The sequence below is a fragment of the Euleptes europaea genome, unplaced genomic scaffold, assembly GCF_029931775.1.
Source record: "Euleptes europaea isolate rEulEur1 unplaced genomic scaffold, rEulEur1.hap1 H_4, whole genome shotgun sequence".
Lineage (NCBI taxonomy): Eukaryota > Metazoa > Chordata > Lepidosauria > Squamata > Sphaerodactylidae > Euleptes > Euleptes europaea.
In genome coordinates, this window is record NW_026612052.1 from 512,196 (window position 1) to 528,357 (window position 16,162).

The following is a 16,162-nucleotide window of genomic DNA, read 5'->3' on the forward strand; positions in this document are numbered from 1 at the left end:
TGCAAAACAGATGTTCTACTACTAAGTAACACCCTATGCCATCTCTTGATGTCTCATCATTTGAGTTCTTGACATCTGACAAATCACAACTGGATGTGTACAGTGCCTCTATTAAGAAGCACTGACTCAGTTCAGGAATAATATAAAATTATGGTACATTTAGTGCAAGTTGTGATCATTCAAATTCGGCTCTGGCTTGACATAACCTGCACAAAGTGTAACTTGATTTTCTATTATGCCTGAACTGAGTCAGTGCTTCTCCATAAAGTCCAATTAATGATTTAATTTGGCTAATTTGATACAACTATCACTTGCTTCACTACTGCTATTTTTTTAATGGAAACTCAGTACAACCGCAGGGGTGGGGGGAATCAGACCTATTGATTTATAATCAGATTGAATAATTCCTTTTGTCTATTACAAGATGCTTGGAGTTTAAATCAGGCTTTAGCAAGATGATGTAACATTTGGGGAGAAAGATGCAAGCCAGGATTCCAGTGTTGGAGGCCAAGATAGCAAAGACTTCAACAGCTACTGTGTTTTTCCCCTTGGTGCTCAGGTAAGCTGCGAGAAAGGAGATCCAAACACTGCAAAATACCAGCATGCTGAAGGTGATAAACTTGGTTTCATTGAAAGCATCAGGCAGGTTTCTGGCAGAGAACGCTAAAGTGAAGCTGATGATGGCCAGAAAAGCAACGTAGCCCACGACACAGTAGAACATGGTGATGGAGCCTTCGTTACATTCCATTATGATTAGCCCAGCCTGCGAGTTCATGTCAACATCTGGGAAGGGGGGAGAGGTGGATAGCCAGGTAATACAAATCCCCAACTGGATGAAGGAGAAGGACAGAACAATGGAGTAGGCCATTTTTGTCCCTAGCCATTTCCTCATCTTGTTCCCTGGCTGTATTGCCATGAAGGCCAGAAATACAGTGATAGTTTTTGCCAACATGCAAGTAATAGCAACCGAGAAAAGGACTCCAAAAGCCATTTGCCGGAGAAGGCAGGTCATCTTGTCGGGCTTGCCAATGAATAACAGGGAAGAAAGGTAGCAAAGCACAATGGAGATGAGAAGAATGCAGGTGAGATTGTGATTGTTGGCTTTGACAATGGGAGTGTTCCAGTTCTTTAGAAAGATTTGTATCACCAGTACTGTGACAATGGCAAGGGAAATGGCAAGGGAAACCAAAACAATCCCCAAGGGCTCTTGATAGGACAGGAAAGTTATAACTTTGGGGATACACCAGTCTTTGTTCTTGTTTGCATACTGGTCTTCTGGGCATTTGATACAGTGAACTGCATCTGCAAGAGACGAGAACAGCAATGATAGTTCAGCAATGACAATAGAGTTAGGGCCAGCCATCTTTTCTGCTAGTGAAAATAGAAGAAAGGGTCCTCCTTTGACCACCCAAAAAGGGTATGCTGGGGATTGTGAGACCCACATGAACAAAAGCACTGTGGGTAGGGTGGCCAACCTTCAGTTGGTGGCTGGAGACCTCCTGCTATTACAAGTGATCTCCAGGAGGCAGAGATCAGTTCACCTGGAGAAAACGGCTGCTTTGGAAGGTGGACATTCAGTGGGATTATACCCCATTGAAGTTCCTCCCCTCCCCAAACCCCACCCTCCTCATGCTCCTCCCACAAAATCTCCCGGTTTTTTCCCAACCCAGAGCTGGCAACCCTAACTGGGACACAATCTGTAATAAGTAGAATTGGGCCAATTTGAGTGAAAAAGCTGGCTAGATACAACTCATGCTTTTACTTTTTCATATACAGTGTTTTATGTGAAATTCCACACTGGCCATAATTAGACGAGGAATTGAGAATAAAACTGCTGATATCATACTGCCCTTGTACAAATCTACGGTGAGACCACACTTGGAATACTGTGTACAGTTCTGGTCACCACACCTAAAAAAGAATATTACAGAGCTTGAGAAGGTACAGAAAAGAGCAACCAAAATGATTAGGGGACTAGAGCAACTGTCCTATGGGGAGCAGTTAAGACACTTAGGGCTGCTTAGCTTGGAAAGAAGGCGGCTAAGGGGAGACATGATAGAGGTCTATAAAATTATGCATGGTTTGGAGAGAGTGGACAGGGAGAAGTTTTTCTCCCTCTCCTATAATACTAGAACACAGGGTCATTTGCTGAAGCTGGAGTGTGAGAGATTCAAAACAGATAAAATGAAGTATTTTTTCACACAACACATAATTAAATTGTGCAACTCCCTGCCCCAAAATGTGGTGATGGCTGCCAACATGGAAAGCTTTAAGAGGGGAGTGGACATGTTCATGGAGGAAAGGGGTATTCATGGCTACTAGTTAAAATGGATACTAGTCATGATGCATACCTATTCTCTCCAGGATCAGAGGAGTATGCCTATTATAGTAGGTGCTGTGGAACACAGGCAGGATGGTGCTGCTGCAGTTGTCTTGTTTGGGGGCTAACTAGAGGCACCTGGTTGGTCACTGTGTGAATAGACTGCTGGACTTGATGGGCCTTGGTCTGATCCAGCAGGGCTTTTCTTATGTTCTTATGTGAAAACCAAAACATTGAAGTGTCACAGTAAAATTGATGCTGGATAGATACAATTCATTTTTGCATTTATTTCTGATCATGGCACTAGTTTTGAACTTTAGCAATTTAGGCCTGACATGTCCCCAAGGCATGTTTTCTCATGTGTACCCTCACAAATATTAAGATCAACTCAATGTACCTTACACTTTGGGTTCATCAATGTCCAACCTCAAGTACTTTATGGGAACCTGTAAGGCTTTCCTTTTGGGGCTGGGATTCAGCAGCCAAGACTGGATGTGATGGAACATCATCAAAATGGATGTTTTGTTAGAACTGCACATTTCAATTTTAACTGATGTATCCAAGCCTTTAGGAAAAGATTTGGTAGACAGTGGAAATCAATACAGATAAGGTTAGAAATATAACATTGCTCCAAGCAATTCTGTGCCATCACTTACCCAACTGGTTAGAAATGGTGTCTTCTGGGCATGGATAGCAATCATAGCAGCAGTGGGGTTCCCCCTGCCGGACTATCCTGCTGTGTCCTAAAGGGCAAGCCTCAACACATTTGGAACAAGGCAGTGTCTAATCACAGAAAAGGGGAAATAATTTTATTAATTTATTCTGATTTGTATCCTGCCCTCTGTCCTGGCCAAAAACTGGGCTCAGGGCGCTTAACATCATTAAAACATCATAAAATAAAACCATATATACAGCAATAAACCTTAAACTTTAAAACCGATTCCCATTATTAATCTATTAAACCATTAAAAAATAAACAAGTGGCACTCACCAGAGCATAGGGCCACAGTGTAGCTTGAGGGGACCCTTCCTTCAAGAACCCCCAAATTTTATGGAGATTGGGTTAGCCCCCCCCCCCGAGATATGTGGCCCAGGAGTCCCCCCCAAAATCGCCCACAGGATTAAAGGCATTTAAAACACATTCACAGATTTCTGAGGATCCGGGAAAAACATCCTCCTTTGACCACCCAAAAAGGGTATGCTGGGGATTGTGAGACCCACATGAACAAAAGCACTGTGGGTAGGGTGGCCAACCTTCAGTTGGTGGCTGGAGACCTCCTGCTATTACAAGTGATCTCCAGGAGGCAGAGATCAGTTCACCTGGAGAAAACGGCTGCTTTGGAAGGTGGACATTCAGTGGGATTATACCCCATTGAAGTTCCTCCCCTCCCCAAACCCCACCCTCCTCATGCTCCTCCCACAAAATCTCCCGGTTTTTTCCCAACCCAGAGCTGGCAACCCTAACTGGGACACAATCTGTAATAAGTAGAATTGGGCCAATTTGAGTGAAAAAGCTGGCTAGATACAACTCATGCTTTTACTTTTTCATATACAGTGTTTTATGTGAAATTCCACACTGGCCATAATTAGACGAGGAATTGAGAATAAAAACATCCTCCTTTGACCACCCAAAAAGGGTATGCTGGGGATTGTGAGACCCACATGAACAAAAGCACTGTAGGTAGGGTGGCCAACCGAGATATGTGGCCCAGGAGTCCCCCCCAAAATCGCCCACAGGATTAAAGGCATTTAAAACACATTCACAGATTTCTGAGGATCCGGGAAAAACATTTTTGGAGGTAGAGGCCCCAAACTTTCAGCGTAGCTTGAGGTGACCCTTCTTGCAAGAGCCCCCAAGTTTGGTGACGATTGGGGCAGGGAGTCCCGAGTTATGGAGCCCGGAAGGGGTCTCCCATCTGCCCATTACAGCCTTTAAAAACACATTCGAGTTGGGCCGTACCATTCCCCCGGCCCGGGGGTCTGGTCTGGTGGTTGCCTTGGCAGTTGGGCCATACCATTACCCCGGCCTGGGGGTCTGGTTGCCTCGGCAGTTGGGCCGTACCGTTACCCTGACCCGGGGGTCAGACTAAAAGGCAATTAATCCCGAGTTATGGGGACTCCCCATCCACCCATTGGAATGAATAGGAACAGGCAATCCATAATGTGCATCTAGAGAGCAGCAAATCCAAGGCAAAACCTCCCATGCCAGAGAGTATGTGTGTGCGAGTCTGCTAGAATCATATTGGATTACTCCTGAGTCCTCCCAGTCCCTGCTCCTGATAGAAGAGAAGAAGACATCCACAGTAAGACCCATTTGGGGGCTTTTCTCTATAATTTTTTTTCCTGTGTGTGTGTATGTGTGTGTGTGTGGGGGGGAAATTGTGTGTGTGTGTGTGTGTGTGTCTGTGTGTCTGTGTGTGTGAGGGGGGAAGCCAAAGGGGGTGGGTTTACCTGTTCTGCTGGGGGGTGGGCTTAATTGCCTCTGTGTGGGACTGTGCTTTCTACTGTTTTCACCGGTTGCCAACTTTGTGTGGAGTTAACTGTGGGTCAGTGAGTCTCTCTCTGGCTGGTTCCTATTGTTTCCAATGGGCTGTGCAGCTGCTCCTGTTGTTTCAAATGGGCTAGCCCAGGGGTCGCCAAACTCATTAGTCAAGAGAGCCAAATATCAACAGTACAAGGATTGATATTTCTTTTGAGAGCCAAATTTTTTAAACTCAAACTATATAGGTAGGTACACTGTTTACTAAATAAACTTTAATTAAAATTTAGCAGAAGTGGAAACCAGTAGAGCACCTACTGCACAGTGGGATGGTGAATGGCTGTGGGGAGAGTGTAAACCCCCCCCCCCGTTCCATTTGAAAGAGGCACAAAGTAGCAGGAAGAGGGGAAACCTGTAGTAATAGGCCAGGGGAGGGCTAACAATTGCCAGACAAAAAGGCCCACTGTTTTCTCCCCCGCACACCATCACCCAGCGAGGGTCCAGATGTCCAGGGATCCCAGGCACAGAGGAAGAGGCCAGCAGGTCCCCGATCTGTGTGTGTTCCATGCAAACAAACAAGGTGGAGATGCACAGTCCATCCATCCTCCCCCCCCCCGCTACGGACATGCCAGTTCCCTCCTGGCCAGAGGGAGGGGCAGGTGCTCACTCTCCCCCACCATTCTGGGACTGACGGGCTCCAGATTCAGGGCAGGCAGGTGGGTGCCCGGGCAAGGTGGCTTGGCTGGAGGAGCTCCCCCCCCCGGCTGGGGGGCAGGCAGGCAGGGCTGCGCGCCCAGGTGGCTTCCACGGGGGGGGGGAGAAAGGAGAGTCCCCCAACTGCCCCTCCCTCCCTCCCTCCCTCGAGGCCACGGCGCCAGCCCCCTCCTTCCTCCCAGGGGCAGCCTGAGCACGGCCTTGGGCCCGCTCTGCAGCCCTGGGGGCGAGAGCGGCCGTACCGAAAGAGAGGCCCGCGTGGCAGGGAGGGGAGAGGTGGCGGCCGCCGGGGCAGCTCGCTCTCTGCCTCCCCCTCCCCTCCGTCTGCAGGCGGCCTCAAGCGAGAAAGGCGCCGTGCAGGGCTTCCTCGTCCGGGCGAAGAGTGTCCAAAGCAATGAGAATTTCTCTCGGGCCTTTCTGAAGAGGGACTAGAGGAGCCAACAGCAGAAGCCAAGAGGCAGCGGGTGGGCTTACCGTGCAAATATCGAAACGGCGGCTGCTCCCTCCGCTGCTTAAGAAACCCCCAATCCCTACAACAGGCCAGCCAGCAGCAGCAGCACGTGGTCGCTCCTTTGTAATTTGAGCGCCTCCTGCGCAGACTCTCTCCCCACAGCAGGCCCGCCAGCAGCAGCGGCACATGGTCGCTCCTACGTAACCCAAGCGCCTCCTGCGCAGACTCTCTCCTGCCCCCCGCCCCTTTCGCTACTCAGCCGGGCCCAGACAGGAAAGAGCCGCACTCAAGGGCTCAAAGAGCCACATGTGGCTCGGGAGCTGCACTTTTGCGACCCGTGGGCTAGCCTGTCACTTGTTTTAGTACATCCCCTGTAATGTATTTCAGTGGAGTAAATGCAAGTCAACTGACATTCCCCTCTTCCATTATCTTCAATGGGCTGGGCAGCCTCTCCCATTGCTTCCAATGGGCTGACTTGTCATTCGTTTTAGTACATCCCTTTTAATGGCTTTATTCCAATGGGCAGATGGACCTAATCTTCACAAAACTTGGGGGTTCTTGCAAGAAGGGTCCCCTCAAGGTACGCTGAGATTTTGGGACCTCTACCTCAAAACATGCCCCCCCCCAGAGCTGCGGAAAGGCGTGAATGTGTTTTTAATGCCTTTATTCCTGTGGGTGATTTTGGGGAGGACCCTTTCCGGGCCCCATATCTCAGGACCCCCTGACCCAATCTTTACAAAACTTGGAGGTTCTTGCAAGAAGGGGTCCCCTCAATCTACGCTGAAATTTTGGGATCTCTACCTCTAAACATGCCCCCCCAGAGCCGCGGAAAGGTGTGAATGTGTTTTTAATGCCTTTATTCCTGTGGGCGATTGGGGGGACCCCTTCCAGGCCCCATATCTCGTGACCCCCTGACCCAATCTTTACAAATCTTGGGGATTCTTGCAAGAAGGGTCCCCTCAATCTACGCTGAAGGTTTGGGACCTCTACCTCCAAAAATGCCCCCCAGAGCCGTGGAAAGGCACTAATGTGTTTCTAATGGCTTTATTTGGCTGAATTTTTTCCCGAACTCAGAACTTGGCACCGAATTCCACGGATCCAAATTGGGGGAGTTCAGACTTCGGCATTTCCCAAATCAAAACAGGCCAAATTTTGCTGAATCCGAATTTTACTGAATTGTTTTTTTCAACAGCCCTACTGTCAAAACCTATGGAATTCTAACACAGAGTAGTGGGTGTAGCCACAAAATGGCTGCCAAAGGAGGCACACCCACAGCTTATTTTCAGTTACCCAGGGAAGATCCTTGTGCTGTGGTGGCAGCTGCTACCAAAGCCATGTTTCCATTAAAAAATCTGCACAGCCCATTAAATCTCCAATAGCCAATCAGAAGCCTTGTTGGGCAAAAGCCCCACAGGGCCCTGGCCACTTTCTAAAAACACTTGGTGGGTGCTAGGAAAGGTGTCAGCAGGTGTCAAGGAGCCCACAGGTACCACATTGGGAATTCCTGATCTATTCTGACTGGCAGTGGTTCTCCAGGTTTTCAAATAAACTAATCAAAAGTTTCTAGTGTGTGACAAACTTCAGCACTGGCTCCAGGGTTTTCGGAACACCTTGGATAATGTACCAAGATGAATGCTATACAGTTATAAAGGTCAGAACATATCATCTAATTCAGCCGCAGCAGCATTATAATTGACATTTTAATCCTACCTGATTAAATTTACTGTTCCACACAATGGCATCTTGATTGATGGTGAATTCTTGGGCTGCTGACATACTTCCAACCTGAACACGAAGGAAGGATTTGTTGGGGAAAGTGACCCAGTTGGTGATATCGTACGCTGCTGACAATTCCCCATTCACAAAAGACACTTCTTCCATTGCGCTGTTGTTAAAGTTGATGTTTTTCAAAAAGAAGTGGAGCTATATTGGAGAGTTAACGAAATGGAGTCCATTATCTTTGCATGCTCAAGGCAACATGCAATAAGGTGCAAAAAACCTTATTCTAATCCCACTGTTTTGTTTGTTTGTTTGTTTTTTTGTGCTTGTGCTTGTGCAAAATATTGGGCAACCAGTACCAGAAGTAAATCTAGCAGCTTCTTCATGCTCAGAATGTCTTCCTGAGGTAGGAAACTGTTCCACAAGATCTTGTAGGTATATAATGTGTTGTGAGATGATGGAAAATATCTTGTACAATCCCTTCCACAAGTGGAACTATTCTTTTCCCTCGGGAACCCAATTGCCCAATGGGAGTTGGGGAGCAGGGGATTCCCTGCCCCCCACTCCTGTTGCCCATCATCACTCCAAGCAGCAGTGGGAGAGAAAAAACAAACCCACAGCGTCATTTCTGGTTATCTATGTATCTATCTATGTATCTGTCTGTCTGTCTATCCATCTGTCCATTTGTCTGTCTCTCTGTGTAGACTTGCATTTATTGTTCTATTTTCTCTTTTGTTCTGTTTGGGGTTGTGATTATTTTAAAAAACGTCTAGTAAAAAAACCACCAGAAGTGACATAGAGTAGCTCTACGAATCACCAGATACTCTGTGATTTCCTAGAGCTGCTTGTGTCACTTCTGAATTTTTACCAAAAGTGATGTGGGGTTGCATCTGGCATTGCCTCCCCCATATCACCACCCACAACTCTCCACTGGGTTGTGATTCACTGGATCCATCCAACCCAATAGTTCTACATTAATAGGAATGAGAACCAGTGTGTTATGGTGATGAGAATGTTGGACTAGGATCTTGAAAACCCGGGTTCTCGTTCCCACTTTGTGGTGGAATCTTGCTGGATGAACATGGGCTGGTCCCACACTCTCGGCTTGAACTGCCTCAAACTGCGATTGTAAGGATAAAATGAAAGAGGAGAGGGGGATGCAAGATGCTTTGGAACCTCAGTGGGGAGAAAGTTGGGGTATGAATGACATAAACAAATTAATATTGCATTTCATTCTCTACTTCGACATATCCGGAGAGAGTTTTGGTAATCACATTCAAGCTTCAGACCCAGTTTCTCCCACAACCAGATTTTTTTTTTAGTAACAATTTTACCTGCCAGGGCTGAACATTCATATACTTAAACTGGCCTTTATCTGCCATTGTTTTTGGCCTCGACATGTATACAGCATCCAAAGCATGTGCTATAGCATAGATAGCATTATAAATATTGTAGCTCTGAGTATTCATTTCCATTTCAAACATAAACTTAGACAGGCTGTCCAATTTTTCATTCCCTTTACACATTTTGCACTTGTTGATGTTTTCAGGGGGAAAGCAACATTGGAATGCTTCTCGCCAGAAGATGCAGATAAAATACAGCAGTGCCTCGTCAAGCTCTAAAGTCTGGAGAAAGTCCTGGAATCCTTTCATGACATTTTTATGGCCTGCAAAACTTAAAGCGCCCTGGAAGGTTGCTGTACAGAAGCTGTCCTCACGCATCGTGTTTGTGAAATCCCACTGGGCTGTTGTGATCCAAACTTTCCCTATATGATGGCGCATTCTAAATTCGTACACGTCTAAGAGATATTCCAAAGCGAACAAAGACTGAGAATTTCCGCTGACAGCAATCACGTTCACTTCGGGTGACAGAAGGGCTGAATTGAGCTCTGTCAATATTTTGTGGTCTGTGAGGCTCATTTCTGTAACTCTGTGCACGAAGGCAACACAAATGTTATTTTGTTCCAGCAAGAAGGACAATATCTGGGTAAAATCTTCGCCATCATCGTCATCTGAAGCTATGAGGCCAATCCAAGTCCACCTGAAATACAAGAGGAGCTGGAAAATTCCCTTGTGCATAGCAGTTTTGCTCGGGGCCATCCAGTACAAGGAAGGGTGATGAGCTTTATCACTGAACGTAGGTTTATGTGAACCATAAGAGAACTACCAGGGAAAGCATGGTAAATTAGACACAGAAGAAATAATTATAAACAGCCATACTAATGTCACTAATGTGTTCCAATACAAAGTCCCAAATTTTTATTGTTAGACTAAATTGCAAATATTATGAATAACACTTTTCCGTACTCAGTATGATATTCTGTACTTCCAATTTCAATTACTTAAAAGTGAGTAACATGTAAGGAATATGCGGGGTATCATCCTCCTCCACCTCCCTCCCCTTCCTTATTGTGTTCCCCCATGTCATCATCCTTGACATACAGTTGGGTTGCTACAACAATCCAAAACAATACTCAAAGTCTTGCCAGAAAACCTGGCAAGACTTTGAATGTCATTTTGGTAGAAGAAGAGTTGGTTTTTATATGCCAATTTTCTCTACCTTTTAAGGAGAATCAAACTAGCTTACTATCTCCTTCCCTTCCTCTCCCCACAACAGACACCTTGTGAGGTAGGTGAGGCTGAGACAGTTCTGAGAGAACTGTGACTAACCCAAGGTCACCCAGCATGCTCATGTGTAGGACTGGGGAATCAAACCTGGTTCTCCAGATTAGAGTCCACCACTCCTAACCACTACACCACACTGGTAGGGCTTCCCACACTGGTAGTGGGAGACCTCCCAGCAGCAGCAGAGGCTGAGTAGGTCTTTTTTGACAGATATCCAATGATAGTTGCGTGATTCATACATCAGCCATAATGCACATGCTCTCTGTTTTGGTCTATAAAACTATATATAAATTTGATCAACTTATCTTGCCTATTTTATTTATTTATTTATTTATTTATTTTATTTAGAGTACAGGCCGCCCTTACGCAGCTGAAGCCAGGCTCACAGTGGCAAACATCACTCTCAAATGGTTTAAGAGCTTTCAAATATATTTATGGTTATTCGTATTACCGTAAAACCCTGGAACCAAAACTTCTCACAACTAACAGCAGAAAAATATTTACAACCTTATAATATCCCAATAGCCTACATGTGTACACACAAGTGCCGTCAAGTCGCAGTCAAGTCGCAAGGGGTGTTTTCATGGCAAGAGACTAACAGAGGTGGTTTGCCAGTGCCTTCCTCTGCACAGCAACTCTGGTATTTCTCCCATCCAAATACTAACCAGGGCTGACCCTGCTTAGCTTCTGAGATCTGATGAGATCAGGCTAGCCTGGGCCATCCAGGTCAGGGCCAATAAGCTACATACAGGGGGAGAAAACAGGGGTAGAGAACCAAGTACACTCAGTACATTTGAGGAAGCCTTCTTGCTTGCCTTACAGGACTGGGAATTGAATACAATTTGAAAGAGTTGTTTTCCATAGGCTTGAAAGGAGAGGAGAATCCAGATGAGCTCAGAGATTAGTTTTCTGATTGGGGGAGGGTATTTTTTATTGGGGTTCTGGGAGTTTTAAAGTTCTGGAAGAGGGGAGATACACTTGAAGTCTTTGCTGCCTTACTGAAATGTGGAGGGTCAGCAGTAGCTCCAAACATCCAGTCTTAAACTGAGTCACAGGAAAGCCTTAATAGCTAAAAATGATGATGCTCATGGTACTGGAGTGTTTTGTAAAAAGAAACATTAATGCAATAAAATTGTATTGGGTCCATAGCACCTTAATTAATTGCAGAGGAGTTCTAATCACTGATCTAACTGCCTTGGTAGTCAGGTGGGTATCAATCTCTCTGAGTACTTCTTTGTTTTTCAATTGAGCTATGCTAACATCGAAGTGGATTTATGTCCAGTCCTGCTCCCTCTCTGCTGGTTCTCAAAGCACAGATTTGCTCCATTCAAGGGCTGAGAATGATGCTGGCAGAGATATTCTGGTCATGGAGCTAAGATGGAGAGACAAAAAGAAAGTCCAGCTAAAATGGAAGCTTGGTGGCAACAGTGTATTTCTATGTTGGACTGTGGTCACTATGTTTCGAAGCTCCTTTGCCATTAGTAATTTGAAATGGCAATACCGAGACTCATACTTTAAAAATGCATATTAAAGGCTGAGTTGCTTTAAATTGCATTGTTAAATTAATGGATATTTGATTAGAACGTAACTGAACCATAAGACGGTTTAATCAATATCCCAATTACTTAAACACATACCTGTGAAATCTTATAGATGTTCAAGATGGTGGCCATTTGGATGGAGTTCTTGACAGTCAGTCCCTCGATAACAGACAAAACATCTTTGTTTCTATCAAACTGTAATACATTAACTTGCTTTGTGAACAGTAAGTCCAGGGCTGCCTTGGATGTGCACCCTGAATCAAATACATTGTCATGGATATGGATTCCTAGGGTAATATTGGACAAGATCCCAGGATTCTTATTGATTTCATGGATGGCAAAAATGAAGGCCAGGACATGCTGGTAATTTTTTTGTTCTAGACTGCAATGGAAGTAACACTGAGCATTAGAAACTTCTGTCAGAGATGATATCTAGTACACAGTCAAATGAAGCATAGTCCCCTGTGCAAGCACCAGGTCATTACTGAACCATGGGTTGATGTCACATCATAGCATTTACTAAACAGATTATGTTTACCAGGTGGTTTGCCATTACCTTTCCCAGTCATCTACACTTTACCCCCAGAAAGCTGGATCCCTTTGATTTAAAAAAAAATGACACAAATGGCAATGAAAAACAAAGTGTAACATTGGTGGCTATGCACCTGAGGCAGGGATGAACAGTAACAAGTGTAACATTTACCTTTTTTCAAACAAAGAAAGAAAGACTTCTTTCAGTGGTAGAGGAAACATAAATGTATACAAGCACACAAGATATTGTATTGAAGGGGGCTACAAGGAACAAGAGAAGACAAATAAAATGGGCTGCCACAGACATGAAAATATACAAGTTTGAAATGTTCACGTTTCTTCTGCACCTGTCTTAATTCAGTTTCTTTACCAATTTCTTTTAAATGGATTTTCTGCCTCCTCTACTGAATAGCTAAGATCAGAACTCTTGATAGAGTTTCCAGCACCTTTCTGAATAGAACTTTCTGAGCCTTTAACAAAACCGCTAAGGGTAGAAATGCAACTAGAAGAACCTGAGCGGATCCGATGATGTGAAAAGCTGTTCCCGTGGCAATGTCTCCTCTCACAGAGCTGTGGGCAACTGTAATAATCATTTGAAAAAAATAGCATGCTTACTACTATTAGCCATTAAGAAGAACTTACTCAAAATAGCTATAATAACGCTTATATGGAGTTTTCTTAAAACTGTGCTCTTTATAATGAGGGTGAGTCAGAGAGAAGATTCCTCCAATTGTAGAATCTCCTGGCCTATACAGATGGTTGTCAGTAATGGTGCACTTGCTGTTCACGTCCTTCGATACAAGAAGTGGGAATAGAAGCAATAGGAATGACTTGATAGCTAATGCATAGCTAGCCAGTCCACAGCAGCATTTCTGCATTTTGAACCACATTCCCTGGTAAAATGGTCTCCACTTCACGTTTCTTGCTCAAACTCCATACACTTTTCCAAGGAATAAAACAGAAGCCAAAGTAGGGGGCATGAAGATTCAATGACCAAGTCTGTCCTATTCGTGGTCGATTTGGTCCTGCTCATCCATACAGCAAACCACTAGTCTGAATAAGTTTAGAGGTGAGCTTAGAATGTATTTGTAATGTGGGCATTTTTATTACCCACTTTTCAGACAGTGTTGACAATGACAGTGATTTTGATAATTACAGGGGAGGTAAATACTTGCCAGATGCATCGAGAGATTTGTAAGACAGCATGAAACTGACCTTCTGCTCTGCAGTGGATAGGTCATATGAAATCTTTATTCCATAATGCATTGCCTTAATAATAGTAATTAAAAGTTAATATGTGATGCAAGATTTGATTTTTTAAAAGCCTGAATTGGACAGGGGGGAATAGACAAAAGATACTTTGGCTGAAAATAAAGGAGTTTTTTTTTTTAAAAAAAACGTCTGGCTCAATAATCCAAGCAGGGTACTATATGCAGTTAAGACAGATTCTTTAAAGAAGTACAGAGCAGAAGCCAGGCCATCTTTTTATTGTTATGGGTGAACGACAATATTCTTGGCTAGCAAAATGAGGAGGCAAGATCCACATTCCCACCAGCTTGCTCCACTCTCACAATGTGATCAATGTCCACAGAGGGGAAAACTGGAGGTGGAGGAGGTGCAGAATCTATTTCTGGAGAGCAGATGTGCAGTGCCTCTGGTACATCGGCACCCAAGGAGGCTGGCATTCCGGGGTCTCCTGGGGAAAAATTCAGAGCCCTCCAAGATTCACTACCCTGCTTGAGGCTTGAGGGAGGCGGGTTGTGCTCCAAAGCTTCATTGCCTGCAGTGTGGTCAGAAGATAAACATGGAGGTAACATTTCAGAACACTGTATCCAGATACATTGTATCTCTATGGAGGCACTGGGTAAACTTTCCCACTGTTTAAAGCCCGGCTTCTCTATTGAGATACATTGCAAAGATCACACTAAAGATTCTGAACACAGCAACTTTGCCAATGCATTTCAATGGAGGAGGATGGGGCGACCCCTTTCAGACACCATAACTCCGGACTCCCTGACCCAATCTTTACCAAACATGGGGGTTCTTGCAAGGAGAGTCCCTTCTAGCAATCCTGAAAATTTGGGACCTCTACCTGCAAAAAAAAAAAAAAAAAAACGGACCACGGAAAGACATTCCTGAAAAAGCTGGATTTGGCAAATTTGGCTTTGCCAACCTCCCGGATTTTGTGGACCTGATAAACCAGAAAACAAATTTTACTGAATTTGCATTTATTCGTTATTTTTTTTGTTTGGTTTTTACCGAATCCACAGCCCTACACTGGCATAGGGTTTTAGTTACCAACCTAAGCAGCTTGCAGAATTGGTTTAGGATTGTGGCCCAACCCCTCTGAAATCATTTGAAATGGTTTATGTAGTTCATTAGTGGGTTGTTTTAGCTTTTGCTGGTATCAGTTGTAAAACAGCCAAGTAAACAAAATCATAAACTCTCTGGGGAGCAACTCCCTATGGTTGGAAAGCTCTGTATGTATATATAAATAACTCCTACATGCAACTGTGGGAATAGAGTTGCTGTTATGACAATTCAAACAACTTTCAAGTGAGTAAGATATCTTTTTTGTTCTAATAATAATGAGAAAATAATGAGAAAAATAAACTCATTATTTCCATAAACCATTCAATAAAGATTTGGTGAGAACTTTTGAATGCTGCGAGCTCGATTCCATTGGCTGCTTGGGGCTATGAAGGTGGCATTTCCTAGCTGTCATCTTGGTATCACTTGTAAACAGGATAATTTCAGCACTTATGTCCATTGCTTCTTCAATAACTGGAGTGATAAACAATAACTGGAGGATAAACATCAAACTATTTCTTTTTTTCTAGATTCAAACTATGGAAAAGAAAGTGTGGGAAAACCAAACTATGGTTACAGAATTTATCCTCCTGGGATTTGGAGGCAACCCAGAGCTTCAGATATTTCTCTTTATGATAGTCCTGATAATCTACATGGTGACCATGGTTGGGAACATTCTCATTGTTGCTCTTGTTGTGGCTGACCAACACCTGCACACACCCATGTACTACTTCCTGGGAAATCTTTCCTGCTTGGAGACCTTCTACAGTTCTACCATCCTACCCAAGATGTTGGCCAGTTTTGTGACTGGAAACAGATCCATTTCTTTCATTGGCTGTTTTCTACAGATGTATTTCTTTGGTTCTCTTGCCCCAACAGAATGTTTTCTCTTGTCTGCCATGTCATATGACAGATACTTGGCCATCTGCAAACCTTTGCATTACACAACCCTTATGAACAATAGAGATTGCCTACATTTAATTATTGGGTCTTGGATAAGTGGCTTTCTAGGAAACAGCGTATTGTTTCCTCTGCTGCAGTTAACATTCTGTGGGCGAAATGACATTGATCATTTCTTTTGTGACTTCAACCCCTTGCTAAAATTAGCATGCAGTGACATTCATAAAATAGTCATTTTTACTTTCATAATTGCTTGCATATTCACATTACCTCCTTTTCTCTTGACCATGACATCCTACGTTTGCATCATTGCCACCATCCTGATAATCCCCTCTTCTGCAGGAAGGCAGAAGGCTTTCTCTACCTGCTCATCCCATCTTATGGTGGTTACCATTTTCTATGGGACGCTTATGATTGTCTATATGCTACCCAACACCCAAGCACTGGGAGACCTGAACAAAGTCTTCTCAGCCTTTTACGCGGTCTTGACCCCTCTGGCAAATCCCCTTATATACAGCCTGAGAAACAAAGAGGTGAAACAGGCCTTGAAGAAGATTCAAGAAAAAATAAGGA

At 44.3% G+C, this 16,162-nt stretch overlaps 2 protein-coding genes across 2 annotated transcripts; one reads left to right on the forward strand and one right to left on the reverse strand.

Annotated features, from left to right (window-relative positions):
• Positions 1-391: 391 nt before the first annotated feature.
• LOC130493031 (vomeronasal type-2 receptor 26-like) lies at positions 392-14,064 on the reverse strand. Its single transcript, XM_056866804.1, has 7 exons — positions 13,951-14,064; positions 13,022-13,170; positions 11,945-12,230; positions 9,018-9,845; positions 7,675-7,887; positions 2,977-3,103; positions 392-1,302 (listed from the first exon to the last, which is right to left on the reverse strand). The coding sequence occupies exons 1-7, from the start codon at positions 14,062-14,064 to the stop codon at positions 392-394; spliced, it is 2,628 nt and encodes an 875-aa protein (XP_056722782.1).
• Positions 14,065-15,252: 1,188 nt separating this feature from the next.
• LOC130493032 (olfactory receptor 6B1-like) lies at positions 15,253-16,152 on the forward strand (the record flags this gene model as incomplete). The annotated part of the gene is made up of 1 exon (XM_056866805.1): positions 15,253-16,152. A coding segment is annotated over exon 1 (894 nt), but the record flags the coding sequence as incomplete, so codon positions are not given.
• Positions 16,153-16,162: the final 10 nt, after the last annotated feature.

What these genes read in the sequence shown, in the direction of transcription:
- LOC130493031 (XM_056866804.1), bottom strand. Translation starts at nt 14,064, where the DNA reads ATGCCAGCCTCCTTGGGTGCCGATGTACCAGAGGCACTGCACATCTGC. An exon ending in CTGTGGACATTGATCACATT is followed by an intron (nt 13,171 to 13,950) that starts GTGAGAGTGGAG and finishes CTTGTATCGAAG; the next exon opens with GACGTGAACAGCAAGTGCAC. An exon ending in CGTTATTATAGCTATTTTGA is followed by an intron (nt 12,231 to 13,021) that starts GTAAGTTCTTCT and finishes CTTCCATTGCAG; the next exon opens with TCTAGAACAAAAAAATTACC.